Source organism: Trichechus manatus, unplaced genomic scaffold, assembly GCF_000243295.1.
Source record: "Trichechus manatus latirostris isolate Lorelei unplaced genomic scaffold, TriManLat1.0 scaffold00277, whole genome shotgun sequence".
Taxonomy (NCBI): Eukaryota; Metazoa; Chordata; class Mammalia; order Sirenia; family Trichechidae; genus Trichechus; species Trichechus manatus.
In genome coordinates this window covers 115,595-135,534 of record NW_004444213.1, presented here as the reverse complement: position 1 = coordinate 135,534, position 19,940 = coordinate 115,595, and the positions used below count along the sequence as shown (strand labels likewise).

The window sequence follows — 19,940 nt, the reverse complement described above, 5'->3', positions numbered from 1 at the left end:
GCTCCCTGCTGAGCAGGGATTTGAACCCGCTGTTCCAACCCATCTATCAGTTTGTGGTGCTCTGGTGGCTTGTGACTTACTCTGATGCTGGAAGCTGTGCCACCAGTATTCGAAATACCAACAGGTAACCCATGGTGGACAGGTTTCAGCAGAACTTCCAGAATAAGACTAGGAAGAAAGGCCTGGCAATCCACTTCTGAAAATGATCCACTGAAAATCCTATGGATCACAAAAGACTATTGTATGGTATAGTGTTGGAAGATGAGGCCCCTAGGTTGGAAGGCACTCAGAATACACAGTGGCTGCAGCAGTGGGCTGGAGCAGATGAAGGATCGTGAAGGCGGCGCAGGCCCCGGGCAGTGGTTCGTTCTCTTACACAGGAGGTCGCGGTGAGTTGGAGCCGGCTGGTTGCTGGATGGCAGCTGACAACAGCATTCCCACATTTAGTGAAGTTTTGTTTTGCAAGTTAGCTGTCCTTTATTTACCTGTAGTTAGTGCTCATGAAATGGCTTCAGAAGTAGCTGCGCCTACATTACTGCCCATCTCCCCCCGCCTCCTGTGATCGCAAATAAAGAGTGTTGTCTGTGTTGTTGATGGTGGGCAGCTGTGACCAGTGCTGTGTGGGCACCCCACGCCAGGGACACGTGTTAAGGAACAAGTGACCTGGGAGCACACAAGTCCATGTAGCCTCTGTACCCCCGTCGGCATCTTAGTTATTTTTTCTAAAATTAAGGGGCAGCAGGGAACGAGTTAATTCTGATTGCTCGGTCTGTAGTAATGTTCTAGATTCCTTTTCCTCTATTATCAAGCCATCCCTTATTGTCAACATTTAATTGCAACATGAATTAAAAAAATATTATTGACTGTGTTTACAATTCTTTATGGAATTAAAACTGCCAGGCCCAGTCAGACTCAGCACAGGGCTGACAAAAATTCAGTATATGAATTGTAAATACCGAAGCTTTCTGTCCTGTTTTCTTCAGTATTTCTTTGAAGACAGCTTTGATGCGTCCCTTAGTGTCAAAGCATAGCTGTGAGGCCCAGGGGAACTAGAACACGATGAAGAAGAAGGCAGTTTCGCTGGTAGATGTTGACCTCAGCGTGGCCGATGGTTGCTGGAACCGAGTGTTTATGTCGTCTGTGGCTGTCTTCCTACCCCCCAATTAAAGAAATCCTGAGAGACGGAGGAAAATGCTGAGGGGCAGGATATAATTTTTCTGCTCCTTTGCAAAACCGTGCCAGTTTCCAGACTTGAGTTCTTGGCTTTTGCTACGGAAGTCAAGGGAGAAGAGGGCCTTGTGTCGAATGTAGAAGGATTGCGGTTCCCTGGATCTGCTGCCAGGCCGTTTCTTCGCTCCGCATTATCACTATTTTCTCCCCTACAGGTGATTAATCCCTGATCCTGGAGGGCAGGCGGCCGGGACATGATGAAGCAGTTGGGAATCTCTCCTCTCTTCCCCAAGCCTTAGTGCCTTTTTGTCTGCACCAAGGGGGTTTTTCCAAAAGTGAACACTGCCCTCTCCCAAATCGGAGCACGTATTTTGTCCGTGGCACAATGAGAGCCTTACGCTTGTGGTTCTGCGTGTGAATATTTCACCAAAGAGACCCCGAGGCCCAGAGCCTCTCGAGGGACCCGTTGGATCATAGGCAGTTCCAAGTTGTCAGTGAGTGTTACCAGCCAGCAGAGAATGTAGGAAATTTGTAATCAGGGCGAATTTTAAGGAAGTCCAGGCAAGGGAGACAAAACCATTCTCCCTGGAGTAAAAGTAAAAATAAACAACTGGGTTGTTTTTGCGTTTCTGTTTCTTGTTTCTTTCTATAGCTCTCTGCCCAGACGGTCTTGGTCTGTTCTTGCCCCTACAGCCCCAGTGTGAATTCACATGCCTTGGGTTCTGAAGCTTCTCTTTGTCCTGGGCCTGGGGTGGCCCTGGGGGGCAGAGATGCAGGAAGGATGACCCCACCGTGCCCCAGTTTTACTTTTCCCTAGTGGTTCAGAGAAGCAGCTTGTGTGCTGGGAAAAGTAGCTTTGCTTCGAAATAAGCGTGGATTTCTTTGTAGCTACGTCTCTCTTGAAAAAACAGGAAGGGGACTTGGGGATGTCTGGGGGCAAGCTTTTAAGAAGCTTGCCTGAGAGTCAGGAGAGATTCGAGTCTCTGTGTTTCCTCTGCTTTTCCCGCTCAGCCCTGGAGGGACCTCGGTCGGTTTGTCTCGGAGATGAGTGGGTGTGATTATACTGTGACATGGGTGCAGGGAGGGGACCTGGAGAGTGGGCAGCGTCAGTCGGGGCTCCTTCTGTCGCTCTGTCAGATGCTGCTCTTAGCTGCAAGCCCGAGCTGTCTGAACGGTTCTCGTGGAGGGCTGTTGTCTTGCCAGCGCCCCCCGTCAGAGCAGGCCGACAGAACTCAGGCGGTCCTGGCTCTTTAGTAGGGGGAAAGCCCCAGTTGCCATTGAGTCGACTCTGACTCATGGCGCCCCCATGTGTGTCAGAGTAGAACTGCGCTCCATAGGGTTTTCAATGGCTGAGTTGCCAGGCCTTTCTTCCGAGGTGCCTCTGGGTGGACTTGAACCTCCAACCTTTCAGTTTGCAGGTGGTTAGTGTCTTAACCATTTGCACTACCCAGAGACTCCTCAGTAGGAGCTAACTCAGCTCGGTGTAGGGGCTGCTGGAGCCTCTGGATTCCAAGCACATTTCTTAGGTTGAAAAGAAAAGACGGGGGCAGGAAGCGGCAGTAGATGGGGAGGGAGGCTGGGCTGGCTGCCTGCAAAGGGGCTTTGTGTTTCTCGTGTACTTGCTGTGTTCTTCCTGCCTCAAAGGCAGCACATACCCAGGTTCTGCAAACAGGTTAAGTGTCAGGGGGTCTGTGCAGTGGTGTTCAGTCTCTGCCTTACCCATCTGATCCCACTGCAGCGGGCACTCAGATATCTGCAGCCCTTGTTAATGTGTGCGTATGTCAGACGTTGGAGCTGTTTTCGTTTTATGGAGGCAGCTGCTCTAAGTGACGACTAATTAGCAAGAGCCCAGGCTTCGACTGTCAGGCACTTCCACCTGCGCTGACAGGTCTTCTCATTGTTTCCTCCTCAGTACCGGTAATTGACACGACACTCAGTCGGCTTAAGTACATAAACCTCTGTTGGAGCAATATTCTCTCTCTCTCTTTGGCATGTGTGCAAATACATTTATTCTACAGTAACTCACTTAGTCAAGGGTATTATGGACCAGAAAAGGAATGAAACGTTGTATTATAAAAACATTTGTTGAGATGACATCAAGTTGATTCCAACTCGTGGTGACCCCATGAGTGACAGAGCAGAACTGCCCCCTCTAGGGTTTTCTAGGCTGTAGTCTTTACAGAAGCAGATCGCCAGGTCTTTCTCTCCCAGAGCCACTGGGTGGGTTTGAGACATCAACCTGTTGGTTAGCAGCTGAGTGCTTAACCATTTGTACCACCCAGAAGGGCTGTGTAGTACTGCATGTTCCCCATCGTGGAGTTCTTAAAGAGTTTCTTTTAATTTTATGATCTAAATGATGAAGTGTAAGTTTGGAATGGGAGCATGTTACTGGGAAGCAGTGGTGCAACATCTTCTTTTCCTAAGCAGTGTTGGGAATCACCCATGACGCCATGCCGCCCGTGGCCTTGCTGGCCCGCCGTGACCGCAGCTTGAGAAGCCACGGTTCTCTTGGCAGGTACAAAGCCACCAGCCAGCGTGACGGGCCTTGCTTTGTTTTAAAGGCAAATTCGGTGTCACTGAAGCCAGGACGGGGGGTTGACTTTCTTAGTGTCGTTCTCCTCCGTGTGGGGGAATTGGGTGGGCACAGTGTGTACGCATGCATGAACGCACACACACGCACGCACCCACGCACACACCCCGCCCTGGACACACCCAGGCACATATCTCAAGTGTGTCCATCCTTCAGGTGTTGCTGCAGCATGGAATTTAATTGAAATACGGCAACTAGAAGGAGCCCTGGTGGTGCAGTGGTTGAGTGCTCAGCTGCTAACTGAGGGGTCGGCAGTTCAAACCCACCAGCTGCTCTGTGGGAGAAAGATGTGGCAGTCTGCTCCCGTAAACATTACAGCATTGGAAACACTATAGGGCAGCTCTCCTCTGTCCTATAGAGTAGGTATGACTCAGAATCAACTCCATGGCAGTGGGGTTTAGGGCGAGTAGCCCGGTTCTCCCCACGTTCCCCTCCCTCTCGCTTGAGACTCAGGTGAAGATCCATCTCATCTTGTATGTAACCTTCCCCTTTAGCATAGTATCCAGCCCACGGAAAGGTCTTGATAGAGGAATATTCTCGTATGCAAGTCTTTTGCTAAATCTTACATTATTTTTCATTTGGAGCCCTGATGGTGCAGTGGTTAAGAGCTTGGCTGCTAACCAAAAGGTCAGCAGTTTGAATCTACCAGTCACTCCTTGGAAACCCTCTGGGGCAATTCTGCTCTGTCCTGTAGGGTCACTATGAGTCGGAATCGACTTGACGGCAATGGGTTTGGTTTTTTTTTGTTTGTTTGTTTTTCTTGAGGCAGCATTTTGCTCTGATTGGACGTTGATGGAGATGATCAAATATTTGGAAAATTTGATGTTTTTAATAAAAGGTACATTTCTGCCAGTTGAGTTTATCATTTAGTTTATTTCTCTGGTGGCCAGAAATACAAACATATGTCATCCTGGTGAGGGTATAAATACAAAAGGCCCTGCATATTGTTGCACTGTTTATGTAATCATGCATTTTTTGTGTAACGGACCCTGGCTTAATTTGTAACAAATATTCAATATTTGTGGTGATAGCTTCATCAGATGGTGGTCTGTGTTTAAAAGTCAGCAGTGCGTTAATGAACTGAGCTTATTTGATTCACACCATACCGTTTATTTTCCTATTAAGGTTCATTTAACAAAAAAAAAAACAAAAAAAAAACTCTTATTTTTTAACAGGTCAAATGGCATAAAATGTAAAAGGTACCAAAAGGTCACAATGGAAAGAAAGTCTCTTCATTACCTTTGGCTGTCAGCTGCATGGCCCCCTAACCCTAAATCAGCAACCTTTAGTGGTTATCCTACCAGAAACATTCTTGGCCTTGGCAGCGTGTGTGTATATTTTATAGGGCCCCCCTCCCCCCCACTTTTTGAAACATACAGTTGTTTGGCTCCTGGACATTACTGTCTTGCACCTTGCTTTTGGAGTCCCTGGGTGGCGCAAAGGATTAAGCGGTGGGCTACTAACGGTTTGTGGTTCGAACCCACCCAGAGGTGCCTAGGAAGAAAGACCTGGTGATCTGCTTCTGAAAGATCAGCTACTGAAAACCCTGTGGAGCAGTTCTACGCTGACACATACTGGGTGGTTGCCATGACTTGTAGTTGACTCGACGGCAGCTGGTTTTGGTTACCTTGTTTTTCTTACTTCATATAGCTTGGGTTCTCCTTCAGTACCTGGAGGCATCAATCCTTTTATCAACTGCTTCGTAATTCATTGTACGGATACGTCCACATTTACGTACCCCGTGTTGGGGTTTGTTAAAAGGACAGCCTTGTTGTGACTTTCTGGGCAGCTGGGCATTGATAGGCGTGCGTTCCGTCCCTGGATGCACCCTTGTCCTTGTACGTGTCTGACTTCACTGGGCCAGCCCACCCACGGATCCTCCATGGCCTCACCTCCGCTGTGCTGAGAGAGCTCCGTGATGACCGAGAGGAAGTGTTGAACGATTTCATCAGTAACGCTGCTGTTAGTTAACACTTCCTGAGCACCTGTGCTTACATGGTCCACCTGTTACCTGCAGCATGTTGGGGTGGGGAGGGTGGCTGGACTGACGAAAGAGTGGGTGTTTGAGTGTACCCCACAAAATGTAGCCCCCAATGGGGCTGTTTTAGTGGAGGGAGCGGCAGGTGGTGTGTGGAAGTCTGTTTGTACTGGCTGTCTGAGGGCAGTGCTGGGGAGAAGTCGCTCTGCCTGGCAGTGTCCTCAGATCTCTCCTGATCTTTCCGTTACAAACACCTTCTGTTGTGGATTGAATTGTGTCCCCTAAAAATGTGTCAACTTGGCTAGGCCATGATTCCCAGTATTGTGTGGTTGTCCACCATTTTGTGATCTGATGTGATCATCCTATGTGTTATAAATCCTAACCTCTATGATGTTAGAGGCAGTTATGTTAATGAGGCAGGATTCAATCTCCGGGATTAGGTTGTATCTTGAGTCAGTCTCTTTTGAGATATAAAAGAAAGTAACGAGCAGAGAGACAGGGGGACCTCATAAATAGTGCCAGGAGCAGAGCGTGTCCTTTGGAGCCGGGTCCCTGCACTGAGAAGCTCCTAGACCAGGGGACGATTGATGACAAGAACCTTCCCCTAGAGCTGACAGAGAGAGAAAGCCTCCCCCTGGAGCTGTTGCCCTGAATTCGGACTTCTAGCCCCCTAGACTGTGAGAGAATAAACTTCTGTTTGTTAAAGCCATCCACTGTGGTATTTCTGTTATAGCAGCACTAGATGACCAAGAATGGTAACCCCTGCAGGTGAGACTCTGCCCGTCTGTTCTGCCAGCCGACCAGGCATTCATGTCCCCAAATGTCCTTCAGCACCAATGCCTTGAGACTTCTCCAGTTTCTCCTAAGGCCTCCTCTGAATTCATCGCCCCTTCTTTCCCTGAAGCGCGAAAAGTCTGGGGCATCCCACCTCCCAAGCAAGCGTAGGCCTCTCCCCAGTCACTGGGGTTCGCGGCCCCTGGTGTGGTACGTGGCCATCGTCCTTGTTTTCTCACCCGGTGGCCTGGCGTCCGTGGCACTGCCTCCTGCATCTCCCCCGCAGTGGAGTGCGAGCTCCAGCCGCTGGCCTCCGTTCCTCCCCCACTGGACCTGAGTAGCACGCATCTGCTTGAAAGTGATGACCTTCCTTGATGCATTAGGTGTTGTGTGCATCACTTTGTCTCTTGGACATAAGACATTTCAAAACTTGAGGAACATCTACAGAAAGTGCGGTGCGTTTTGAAGGAGGCGTGTTCGCTCTGAGCTCGGCTCTGGCTGGACCAGTGGACGCGTTCTTCACCAGCTCACTCTTTCTGCCTCGGCTGAGCTGCTTGGTGGTCATGATACATATCGCGTGTGCCTTTGTGGGGGTCTCACTTATGGCAAGGATTGGCATAGGGGGCCCTGGACAATCAGGTGGTATGTAAAGCCGGGTGTTTTGGGTCATCTGTGGCTGGTGGGTCCCTGCGACCTGCATGCATGGGCCTGAGAGGCAGAGATGGCCTTTGCATGTGTGCTAGCCGTGCTAACTGGGTGGAGGGTAGGACCCCTTGTGAGGGGCTGGGTGGGGGCTGCTCATCTTTCTGATCTAGCCTTAGTCCTGGGTGAAGTTCAGTGTTGAGTATGTACATGGGGATCAAAGCTCTGGCACAAAGTCTTCTAAGCTGTTGACTGTTGCTTGTATTGTTATCTTTCAGATTGTGAGAACCCAGTCACTACCTATCATACTTAATTTGTGGGATTTCAGGATAGGGAGATCAAAAGTTACCAGATTGAGGGGGGTACTCAGTTTCTGTTAAAGGTGGTGGAATAATGTGCAAAAGCATAGTGTTCCTGGTTGTACAGTGGTCCCTGGGTGGTACAGATGGTTCAGCACTCGACTGCTAGCTGAAAGGTTGGCAGTTCGAACCCACCAAGGTTCCGAAAGGTCGCAGCCTTGAAAACCTTCTGGAGCAGTTCTGCTGTGCTCCCATGAGGTCTCCACGAGTCAGAATTGACTCAACGGCAGCTGACAACAACAGGGGTTGTATAATGTGATGAATATAATCAATGTCACTGAATTATACATGTAAAAATTGCTGTTTTAGCAAGTCTTCTGTTATATATTTTTTCACCACAATAAAAAGAAAAAGTAACTTGGGCAATGCAGAAAACTATAAAGAAGAAAATAAAAAGAAATCGTATTCCCACCATCCAGAAATGAACACTGTTAACTTAAAAAAAAAGAAAAAAGTTGATTGATTGGCTGTCGGATCAGTTGAGCAACAGCCTCCTTAAACACGTCTGCACTTGAGAAGTTGTAGAACCAGAAGGGTTTTACGATATGCCTGTGATAGCCTGATGTGCTGGGCTGGGAGCGGTTTGCAAAGGGAAAGTTAAAGTGACAGAGGCATTTTAAAGCCGTCAGACGGTGGTACCTCACTTCTCAGAAGGCAGACCCCAGACTTGGAATCTGACTACCCGATCGGCAGGGGGCTCAGCTGGGTGGGCTTTGACCATCACGGAACTTCCCTGGGGTGAGAGTGGCCGGAGGAGGTTGGACAGTCTTTGATGTCATTCTAGTTTAAAAAATGGCAGGTGGGGGCGTTTGGACTTGGCCCTTAAGCAGATCATAGCGTTTACCTTTGCTTTTGCCCTGTTTTACAGATGCCTTTGTGAACAGCCAGGAATGGACGTTAAGCCGATCTGTCCCAGAGCTCAAAGTGGTGAGTGGTTCCTTTGGGCCTTGGTGGTTGTCATTCTTCACCCACAGGAAGGGCATGGGGTTGGTGTCAGAGGTGGGATTGGACTGTGAGCACATCTGAGAGAACCTGATCATCTCTCAGGCCCAGACGGGGCATGTCTCTGTGATGCATTGCTGGGAAGGACCAGGTGTTAGCTGACAGCTTGAGTCTGGGGAGCTGCGTGACACTGTGATGATCACAAAACTGGAGTGGGCTTGTGAGCACAGGGAAAGAGTTATGTGTTCTTGTACGTTCTCCCTGTGTCTGTCTGTCTGTCACTCCCGCCATCTCTCTTTCACGCACACACACACACAAACTGGGTTTATTTGTGCTTTGCATGATATCATGAGAGGTTTATGTAATGAGGCGTCAAGCTTTCATCTTCATCATTTAAAAAAAATAAATATAACTGACTATTTACCATATTACAAAGTATTAGCATAACGTTAAAGAAGAATTTTCCTTTTGTTATAGACTTTTAAATACCCTTTCAATTGGATTATTTAAAGCTTAAAACTGACTTATGTAAAAAATGATGAGTCTTTTGCAGCTACACCTTTGGCCCCCTCCCCACTGCATGGCCCCCACCTTAGGTTGGGAGGAAGGGACAGATCAAATGTACCTTTTAAAAAAGCATATTATTTATCATGAAATATGTGGTATCTGGGACACATGCATACACACATATACACATATAATACATATTTATGTGTATACAAATATATACACATATATACACCCATATATAAACACATACATACTTAGGTATGTATGTGTGTGTTTAAAGTTCTCAAGTGAGGGACTCTGACTATAAAATGAATCAGATAAATGCTTGCTGTGCAGGAGACTCCTGATGCTAAGCAGCTGCAGTGTGGACCTGTGGAATTCTCGTGGGCCCGTCACCTTCAGCACACCCAGACCAAGCCCTGTTTCTTGCTGCACATTTGCTGTCTCTCCCTAGGTCTGTGCTTCTGTTCACAGCACCCACCTTCTGCTCCCCAGCAACCCAGCTGGAGCCCCAGAGGCCCGGGGCGACTCCTTCCCAATAGCCCCACATCAGTGGGGGCTCAGAGGAAGGGACACGGGGTGGGGCCGGGACCCTTCAGTTTTCTCACTTTTGAGATGAGAACACCGATCACCCGGGCCTCCTTCAGCTCTCTGAAGAAGGCATGTATGACTTCTGAAACCAGGACGCATGCGTGCCTTTAAACTTAAATGAAGGAAGGCGTGTGTGGAGGCACCTTGAAATCTGGGAAGGCCGTGCTCCCAAGTCTCCTGTCCGTCCCAGTAAGCCATGTCCTCCTCTGAGCTATTCCTGGCTGTTGTCTTCTGGGCTCATTTCCTTCCTGGTTCCCTCCCCGTCCCTCCCCATGAGCTCTCACCTGGTCCCGCAGCACCTGCCAATGGTTTTCTTCCTCGTGGAAGACAAAGGCCCTGCCAGTCACAGCACCCGTTTCGGAAGCCCAAGGGTTCCGCGAGACTGGCCTCGAAGCTGCCCCATCTTTCTGTCTGTTGTGTGTTTTGTAACCACTCTGCCCAGCACAGCATTCATCCCACAGAAGGCATTCAGGAAATGGCCATTGAGTGAATGACGTGACGTTGGCAGTGTTGTTACAGGGAGGTTTTTTTTTTTAACCAAGTTTAGGCAGTTTCAGATATGCCCTGTTAGGACAACCCAAGTGCCATTCAGCTTCTGTGATCAGACGAAAGCAGTGGCAAGAGTTTTTAATGATGGTGATGAGGCTTAGAAAGCGCTTGCTCTGTGCCTTCACAGGGTTATCTCTTTGAATGCTGACAGCTACCCCATTGCACAGATGGGGAAACTGAGGCCCAGAGACATTCAGAACTTGCCCAAGGACCAGCGATTAATAACTGGCAGAGCTGGGTTAGAACCCAGAGTTTATGCTTCTAGGTCAGCACTGCCCCATAGAAGTTGCCACAGTGAAGGAAATGTTGTACATCGAAACTGTCCAACATGGTAACCACTAGCCACACGTGGCTACTGAGCACTTGAAATGGGGCTAGTAGGACTGGTGGGGCTGAGTATTAAGATTTTATGTACGTTTAGTTCATTTAAATGGAAACAGCCACGTGTGGCTAGTGGCCACTGGGTGCCAGTAGCTACAGACTGGCCATTACCAAGTTGGCCGCCGTTCCTTAGTACATAACCATGTGATTTAGTCCCAGGTCTGGCACCTAAAGGTGTCACACCTGGAGGGCCCTCTAGTGACCCACATTTTCATACAGGCCCACAATCGAGGATGCTTACTACCAAAAACGTGTTTGCTGGTGGCATTTCCAGCACCCTGTAATTTTCTGGATAACTGCCCAGAGGTGCAGGCGGCAGCTGGATTCGGGCTCCCCAAACAACCGTCTTCCAGTTTGCTCAAATTCCCTGAGCTGATTCTCTGTCTCACGGATGAAGTTGAGGGTTCTGAGCTCTGGGGATGTTAGTTCCCTGACCTGTGCGTGGACGGGCAGGACCCCAGCAGGGACGCAGGTTCTACGAGAGCCCCGTGCCCCCCTGTTGTGGAAGTAGCTGCCCCCACCCTCAGCAGATCCCTTCTATGCTAAGGAGCCTTCAGTATCCAGAGAAAGTGCTCCTTTGTCCTGCAGGGCAGTCTCTGTGCGGTCACAGGGCTGCGATTGTTTCCTGCCCGAGTGTGACATCCCGAGCCAGGTGGTCCTTTAGGTCAGCGTCTTAGGAACCCAGGCCCCCGCTTCCCAAACGGCAGCAACCAAGTGATGTAATAGCAAACCTCAAATGGATTCTTTATGTCATATTTTGCAATAAATCTCTTGGAATGTGTCAGAGAAAAGAATTCAGTGTTTGCTTTCTTGCCAAGAGTGGTGGTACCATGTCTTATGTTTTCTGAAGTTGTGTTGTGGCTAGATAATCAATGGCCGATTGCTTATCTGTTGTTCTGGAATGTGGCCTAGCTCTGCTCGCCACAAAAGTGGGTGAAGCAGCATGTGCTTAGGGCTTACGTCGGGGTGGGGAGAGTAAATAAATACGCCTTCAGCCTCTTGCCTGTTGAGGGGAGCTTTAGTCAAAAACGTGTGATACCCTACTTCTGTGTTCTCATGGAACCTGCAATTGGGATTTTTACCAAAAGCCTTGATTTCCGTTTGAGCACACCACGTGGTGAGCAGGTGAGCGGTGAAGTGTGGGTAATGGAGAAGTCGTTAAAAGTCAGCCCTGTGCTCGCTTCCTCTTGCCACGTGAGCATGCCAAGCACGGGCCGCGACCGTTCATGGGATGGCACAGGAGATGCTGGTGATGCTGGTGCCTACCCACACCTACTCCTCCTCCCTGATGTTAGTACTCTTCCTCCTGCTCCTGCTATACTGCTAGTACTACTCTTCCTCCTACTCCTACTGTACTACTATTACTGCTGCCACTACTATGTCGATTCTTCTTCCTCCTATATTACTCCTCGTTCTCCTTCTCTTCCTCCTACTCCTATACTAATCCTACTCCTACTGTATTCCTTCTGTTACTACTACAGCATTACTACTGTGACACTCCTCTTTCTCCTCCTCTTCCTACTACTATGCTCCTCCTCGTCCTACTACTATTCCTACTCCCACTCTATTCCTCCTATTACTCCTGCAGCACTACTACCACTCCCCTCCTCTTCCAGCAGTGTTCCTCATTCTCTTCCTCCTCTGACTACAGTACTCCTGTTCCTACTACACCACTACTCCTACCCCCCTCCTCCTACTGTACGACTACAGCTGGACCACTACCACCACCACTAAACTGCTGGTTGCCCTCGAGTTGACTCTGCCTCATGGCGACCCCGTGTGTCAGGGTAGAACTGTGCTCCATAGGGTTTTCATTGGCTGATTTTTTTGGAAGCAGATCGCCAGGCCTTTCTTCCGAAGCACCTGTGGGTGAACTCAAACCTCCAACCTTTTGGTTAGCAGCCAAGTGCGTTAACTGTTTGCACCTCCCAGGAACTCTGAGGACCTGCTGCCACCCTAAAATACTAGCTCTTTTGAATGCTCAGAACCCTTTCAGCTGTGTTACCTCATTTACACCCACAGAGCCTTTTGACCAGCAGGCCTGAGTCCGCGCTCCGGTTTGCATCCAGGAACAGGTCCTTGGGTTCCCGTGGAGCTTTACAGCTTAAAGAGCATTTGCCGCGTGTATTTCATTTCCTCCTCACACGCTCAGGTGTTGGTTTCTGCCAGTGTTTCAGATTAAAATTCTGCCCCAATACGAGGTGGTCTGTGAGCCAGCCATTCCAGCCAAAGAAAGTACCTTCCCGCCCCCCCCCCGCCCCCCGCAGTGTTGATTGATTTCTTCCTTCTGAGGGTTAATCCTAACTCTTTGCACAATGGCTTCCACGTAGAGGGAAGGAATTTTGCCAAGTAGTGAAGCACAGACTGAAAAATGGTTGATTTTGAGCATTTTTATCCTCAGGAACGAGCAGCTCTCGTGTTAATTAAAAATTCAATTCTGTGGCCTACTGTTTGGGATTTTCGCAGCATGAAGCCGACAAACAGCAGGTGCCCTGGAGCAAAAGCATAATTAATTGGCAGAGATTCTCAGATCATAGAGGCCCAAGGTAACCAGAAGACATGAGTCAAATTAGGAGGCGAAACGACTTTGTTTAGGCACCATTGCAGAGTCTTGCTTTGAGCAGAAGTAATAAAGCATCTCATTAATACTTGTTAGCATTCAAAGCTGTCATTCGTTCATTCATTCATTCACCTGCTGTTGTTGAGTGTGCCAGGGGCAGGTGCTGCTCCCGGATACAGATGGCCAGAGATCAATAAGACACACAGTCCTTGTCCTTTGGGGAGTTAGCAGTGCTGGACAGAGATCCACATATTTACGTTTGCAGAATAAAGTGACAAGTCACAAGATGGCAAAGGAACAGGGGCCTAAGGGGGTGCTGATGAGAAACACCCCATTGAGACTGTGGGTACCAGGAAGGCTTCTCAGAGGAGGTGCTATCTGAGCCAAAGGCTGACTGCTGAGTAGGGGGAGCGTTTCAGTGATTGGTGTGGAAAGGGTGGGTGGCTGGAGACTACAAGGTCTACTAGGCTCCAAATTCCAACCCCAAATTCATCTTTTCATGATGGAATACTCCAGAATACATGTATTACCCCACATTATTCTTAACAAAAAACCAAAAACCAGTTGCCTCTGAGTCCATTCTGACTGCTGGCAACCCCATGTGTGTCAGGGCAGAATTGCTCCATAGGGTTTTCAGTGGCTGATTTTTCTAGAGTAGATCACCAGGCCTTTCTTCCAAGGTGCCTCTTGGTGGACATGAGCCCTCAACCATTCAGCTAGCAGCTGAGCGCATTAACCGTTTGCACCACCACAGGACTCTCTATTTTCTGTCCTGCCATTGTGTTCTACTCTTAAGTTAACCTAGTGCTTTGCTCAGACTACTGAGATACACAGTGAAGGCGTCCTGGCTGACTGCCCTCTCCAGATGTAGCCAACAGCACAGTTGTTAACTGAATGAATGCCGCAACCCGTGTTTATATGGTGTTGACAACCGTGCAGCTGTTGACCCTGATGAGAACGTGAGAGCTGGGTGTTGGAATGCCTTTTATTCCACCGGAAGTATTTCATGAGCTCATTTTGGGCCATCCAGCCAGTGCTTGTTTGTGATTATTTTTAAGTTTGCTGTATATATTTTAGGATTCCTTAGGGTTGTTTTCTATCTCAGGATCCCTGGGTGGTGCAAACAGTTAGGCACTTGACTGCTCGCTGAAAGATTGGAAGTTTGAGTCCACGCAGAGGAAAGGCCTCAGAAGAAAGGCCTGGTGATCTACTTATGAAAATAATCAGCCATTGAAAACCCTGTGGAGCAGAGTTCTACCCTGACACACATGGGATCACCGTGAGTCGGAATCGATGCGACCACAGCTGACAACAACTATATTTTAACCTTTTATTTGCAGATTGCCAGTTCGAGTGGTTTAATTATACTGAAAGATTGTTCATTCCTTTGTTTCAGGGAATTGTGGGTAATTTGGCCAGTGGCAAGTCCGCCCTGGTACACAGGTACCTGACCGGCACGTATGTCCAAGAGGAATCTCCCGAAGGTATGCCCTGTGGCAGGCAGTTTCCAGCTTAAACAAAAAAATTGTTGTTTAGCGTATTCTAAATCATTATTTTGATACGTCACATGTCAAGAAAGTAATAAAAAATACAGAGCCTTAAAGATCCTAAGTACATTGCTTCTTCATAGTGTTTTTAGCAAACCAATTACATTGATTATGGTATTTGGAGCAATAGAGTGAAACCATGAAATGCTGTTGAATTTATTTCTTATCTCACAGTTTTGTCCTTTCCAACGTTAATCCAGTGTAACTCCTTTAAATATCGATGGAACATTGCTCTGATCTGGATATTGAGTTGATACGTAATTTTACATAATGTTACATAGTCCTAGATTTTTCTAGATAACGGATTTTCCAGTTGCCATCACCATCCGTTGCGAGTATGTTTCCCCCCTTACACAGTTATTATAAACATTTAATAATCATTTTGCATGGGAGTGAGGTTTTCTTTTGCCGTGAGGCTTTGACTTCAGTTAACATATCCGTATTTTATTTTTTGCTTGAAGTAAAATTAAGACAGTTACGGTAGGAAACTGTTTAGCTCCTGTAGCCCCCTAGTGAAGATGTGTTTCACGAGAAGTTTTCTAAGTTTATATTTTCTCTCCGTGTAACCTTTTTCAATCCAACTCTGAGACACTGAATTTCTGGTTCCTTCTTTTTCTCACTGGCTGTTCCATTCTTTGCAGATATGGACGCAGGTAACTATACGTTTTCTTCATGGTAACACTTGTCTTCCTTAGAAGAGAAAGCAGGAGGCTCGACCTTGTACACTGTAGCGTTCCCTTCTCTCCTTGTCCTGTGTCTCTTCCTGTTCTGTTTCATTTTATCTTTTTTTTTTTTTTAATTCAGTTAAACACCATTCCACCCTGTTTTGTCCCTTAGATGTCTTTTTAGCAGTAGTTGTCCGTAGCTTCACATGCTCCCTGTAACACTTGTTCCAGTGTTGAACTCTCTTCCCGGAGACCGTGTAACCGTTTGGAAAAGGATGGCGTCCTTTGACCAGCTTTGCTTGGGGCTCTGCCATCCATTTCCTGCAAACGTTTTGTGATCACGTTGTTTAAAAAAAAAAAAAAGGGTGTGTGATTATAGTTTCAATACTAAAATGATTTGGGAAGTTTGGAGGTTGAAATGAAGACTCGTATGTGGCAATAAGTAAGAAGCATAGCTAGCCGATGAAACATGTACACGGATGATAGAAAATGAAATTATCTGGAGAGGTAAGGAGGGGGAGCGCCTCCCTGGGGTCTGACTGCTCCCTGGGGGTCTGTCCCTGGGTTGTGCTGATGTTGTTTGTTCCATTGTGTCTGAGAGTGAATTTTAGCCACAGTCACTTCAATCACACCTAGAGAGTCTTTGGGGATTTTTTTTCCTTGGGTTTTCTGGTTATGCCAGGACTAGCTATGGTATAGCGTGCGTGAAGTCAGTAATGAAGGACTGGTTAACTTGACTGCAAGTGGAATGACCTCTTTAAATCTGCCTTCACGCCCCTTGGCCCTGGTGGCGAAGCGGTTAAGAGCTTGGCTGCTAACCAAAAGGTTGGCAGTTTGAATCTACCAGCTGCTCCTTGGAAACCCTATGGGGCTTCTACTCTGTCCTGTAGGGTCTCTGTGAGTCGGGATCGACTCAACGGCGGTGGGTTTGGTTTTGGATTTCATGCCCCTTGAGCTCTCCACGAGGCCAGTCTGGAACCCCCAGGACTTTCTCTCTCCCATTTGGGGCCGGATGGTTGGTGTTGGTTGTCCTCAAGCCACTGGCACCTTAGCGGGAGTACAGGAACAGCGTCTGATGCCGGGAGCCCTTCTGGCTTTTCTGTCCTCCCTTCCAGGGCTCACAGGTTGCTCCCATCTTGTGTGTGCTTGACCGTGCTCTCCTTGCAAGACATAATGGGCCCTCGTGTTTTAACACAGGGATTTATCTTGAATGTTCACATATCAAAAGTAAATTTGTGTCCAGTTGTTAGTTGCCGTCAAGTTGGCTCCGACTCATGGCCACCTTGGGTAGAACGGACGAAATGTTGCCCGGTCCTGTGCCTTCTTCATGATGGTCATTGGCGTGTTTGAGTCCCCTCCTGTGGCCACTGCGTAGTGCCGTCCAGCCTGTATCAGACTCATCTCCCAGCACTGTATTGGACAGGGTTCTGTTGTGATGGGTTTCCATTGACTGATTTTCGTAATAGAGCTCCAGGCCTTTTTTCTAGTCTGTCTTGGTCTGGACGCTGTAGTGAAAACTGTCCACCGTGAGTGGCCCTGCTGGTATGCTGGTGGCGTGGCTTCCAGCATCACAGCAACACGCAGCCCCCACAGTGTGACATGCTGACAGACAGGTGTTCCCGGTAGGGTGATCTAGACTACAAGGAATATCCTTGCTTCTCCGATTTTCAAGTCACATGTTTTACTCTCTTGAAATTTTGTAGTGTCGCACATGGTCTTAAAAATACGTTATTTTAAAGAGTAGAATCATGAGCACAGTCTGTGAAAGTACATCCCATTCTTCATCAGCAAAGTGGAAATGTCTGTTACCTCCTCAGTGGGGCCCCTTGGGCCAAGGGAAAGATCGTCCATGATCTTTTCTCATACCTTTCAAGAGCGCCCCCACTCAGCTGTCCTCTTACCGTTTGACTCCAGGTAGAAGGTGATGTTTTCCATGGGGACATGGGGAGCTCAGAGCAATGTACACCCAGCGGGTGTGCACCAGGGGTTTCTGGGAGTACCCAAAGGACTGTGTTTGGAAGCCCCTTTAAAAAAAACCTATATCAGTTACTATCGAGTTGATTCTGACTCATGGTGACCTCATGTGTGCAGGGTAGAACTGCCCCATAGGGTTTTCAAAGCTGTGACCTTTCAGAAGCAGATTGCCAAGCCTTTCTTCTGAGGCACCTCTGGATGGGTTTGAACCGGCAGTTTTTCAGCTAGCAATCGTGTGCTTAACTGATTGGGCCAAACATGGTATCCTTACCCCTGGCGAATCCTGATTTCTGGAGCTGGCCACCTGTCCCTGTCTTTGCCTCTCTTACTGAGACGGGGGAGCTGGCCTCCACTTCCTGTGCACGTGGAGGGGTGAGTCTCAGGATAGCAGCCGGAAGGGAACCTTAACTGGCTGTTTCTGAAGGAAAATGAATGGGCCAGCACCTTGTTTCCCTCTCACCACCCTTTTTTTCATCGTCAGAGGTCCTAGAGCTGGGAAATAAGTTCAGATCGTGCCTTCTAAACTGAGAAGCTTCACATAAAACATGTGGGGTTGGAATATAATGTCTAGTGCCGCCACCCAGGTTCACCCAGGTTCTTGGAGAGTATGGGAGGGGCAGGACTCATCTCCAGGTGGACAGAAGGTAGATGACGCGGGCAGCCTAGCCCCACCCGTGACGAGTCAGCTAGGCACACAGTTAGTGTGCGGCTGGTGGCACATTTCGTCAGCACCAGGTGGAAAGGGGTTGGATTTGTGAGTGAGCTGTGTGACCATTCCATTTCTCATGATTGTTACCTTCTAACTGGTCCTCGTCTTCTTTATAACTGCCAGCTGCCTTCCAGCCATACACAGTGTCTTAGTCTGCATTCGCTAGAGGGGCAAAACCAGGGAGACACACACACAGACACACACACACACACATATACATATAAAGAGAGTTTCTTCTTCAATGGCTCACACAATTGTAGGGCTGGCAAGTCCCATATCTGTAGGTCAGGCGGCAGGCTGGAGACTTCTGCAGGTTTATGTTTCAAGAACTGGAGGTCATATGATGAGAATAGTACAGGGTAGAGTGAGAGAGAGAGAGCGTTTTGCCAGAACATCCATCTGTATACTGGAGGCAGGCCACACCCCCAAGGAAACTCTGCTTTCAACTGATTGGCTGCTCACGTCAGATCACATCATGGAAGGTGATTACATTATATTACATTGTAGAAGAGCAACCATTCCAATGTCTGCCAAACCCCCGAGACTCATAGGCTAGCCAGGCTGACACATGTTACTCCTCACACACAGGAAGCTACCTTGAATGAAGGGCATCTTGCTGTTCTGCTCCACTTGTCTACGTACCTCACTGCAGCCTCCCCGCTCTTAATGCCTGTGTGTGGCTGTTCTGCTTTAATTCACGTGTAGCTGTCTTTTAGTGTTATTCTGACCCGTGGTGGGGATATGTGCATGGCTGAGCACCGGAAGGTGGGAAGGGCTTTCCCGCTTGCAGGAGAGAGTTCTTTCTTGGTAGAAAAATCTCTGATGTAAGCTGATCTTCAGAGCCATGTCTGAGTGTACTTTTCATCAGATATAGATCTTAGCTTAATCTCTTAGAACATCTGGTGTATGTAAATTGTGTGGTACATTTAGGCTGATATTTTGCTCTTGTAACAAAGAGAGCTGATTCAAAGGTTTAGGTAATTTTTAAAGATGCAATTCAAATGAGGGAAGGATTTCATATTCTGTTTTTTAATTAGCGAGTTAACAGTGCAAAAGTAGGTAACTCAGCCTGTGATTCCATGGAAGTGATCCAAAGAATAAAATTTATGTACAGGCAAGTATCCTTTTAATCATGTGCTTTGTATGTATACATAGATAATACATATATGTGTGGAATATATTACATATATAATATACTATGTACCTGGCCAACCGACTGGGGGAGATCCATATTCGTTACTCTTCCAAAGAAAGGTGATCCAACAGAATGCAGATATTATTGAACAATATCATTAATATTACACATCACTTACTGTTGTGAGTATGGCGCAGGACCAGGCAGTGTTTCATTGTGTTATACGTGGGGTCTCTGTGAGTCAGAGCTGACTCGACGGCACCTAACAGCAACAACAGTGTGTATATAATGTTTAAACAGGAGCTGGATTAGAATTGTCAAAGCCGTCCGTTACTTCCTGGTGTTGGAAGGAGCAGTTGAGTCCCAGTTTTCAGGCTGGCAGTGCTTTGGAGAGGACTGTTGCACTTCTACAACTTCACAACGTTAGAGTAACTTAAATGTGACCTTCACACCCCCGACAACAATTTCACGGCCGTCATCCACGCTCAGTAAAGAGACTCAGATGAAAATTGCTCATTTGCCGTTAGTACCCTATTAATGGCTGCTGATTAGAGTTGACAGTGATGTTTTGGGCATACGATTTGAATTTCTTCTCATGTGTTCATGTCCTTAATAGTCTTTGTATGCCCCTCCCCTGCCACGGACCCCACGTGACCACCACTCATTTTTCTTTTTTAGTTGATAACTCTCCCTTCAAACAGAAAAAAAAAGAGAAAGCGATGGAGAAAGAGACAGACAGAGAGATGGAGAGAGAGAGAGAGATGGAGAGAGAGAGAGAGATGGGGAGAGAGAGAAATGGAGAGAGAGAGATGGAGAGAGAGAGAGATGGGGAGAGAGATGGAGAGAGAGAGACGGAGAGAGAGA

The 19,940-nt window shown here is 47.8% G+C and overlaps 1 protein-coding gene across 1 annotated transcript in view; it reads left to right on the top strand.

Annotated features, from left to right (window-relative positions):
* Window positions 1-3,620: 3,620 nt before the first annotated feature.
* The window catches only part of LOC101354053 (arf-GAP with GTPase, ANK repeat and PH domain-containing protein 1), a gene marked incomplete at its 3' end in the record, with an annotated part of 110,129 nt that continues 93,809 nt past the window's right edge, over window positions 3,621-19,940 (top strand). Inside the window, exons 1-4 of the mRNA XM_023725016.1 lie at window positions 3,621-3,705; window positions 6,799-6,870; window positions 8,382-8,440; window positions 14,443-14,530. Of these exons, the coding sequence (XP_023580784.1) occupies window positions 3,621-3,705; window positions 6,799-6,870; window positions 8,382-8,440; window positions 14,443-14,530 (304 nt within the window). The remainder of the gene's footprint in view (window positions 3,706-6,798; window positions 6,871-8,381; window positions 8,441-14,442; window positions 14,531-19,940) is intronic.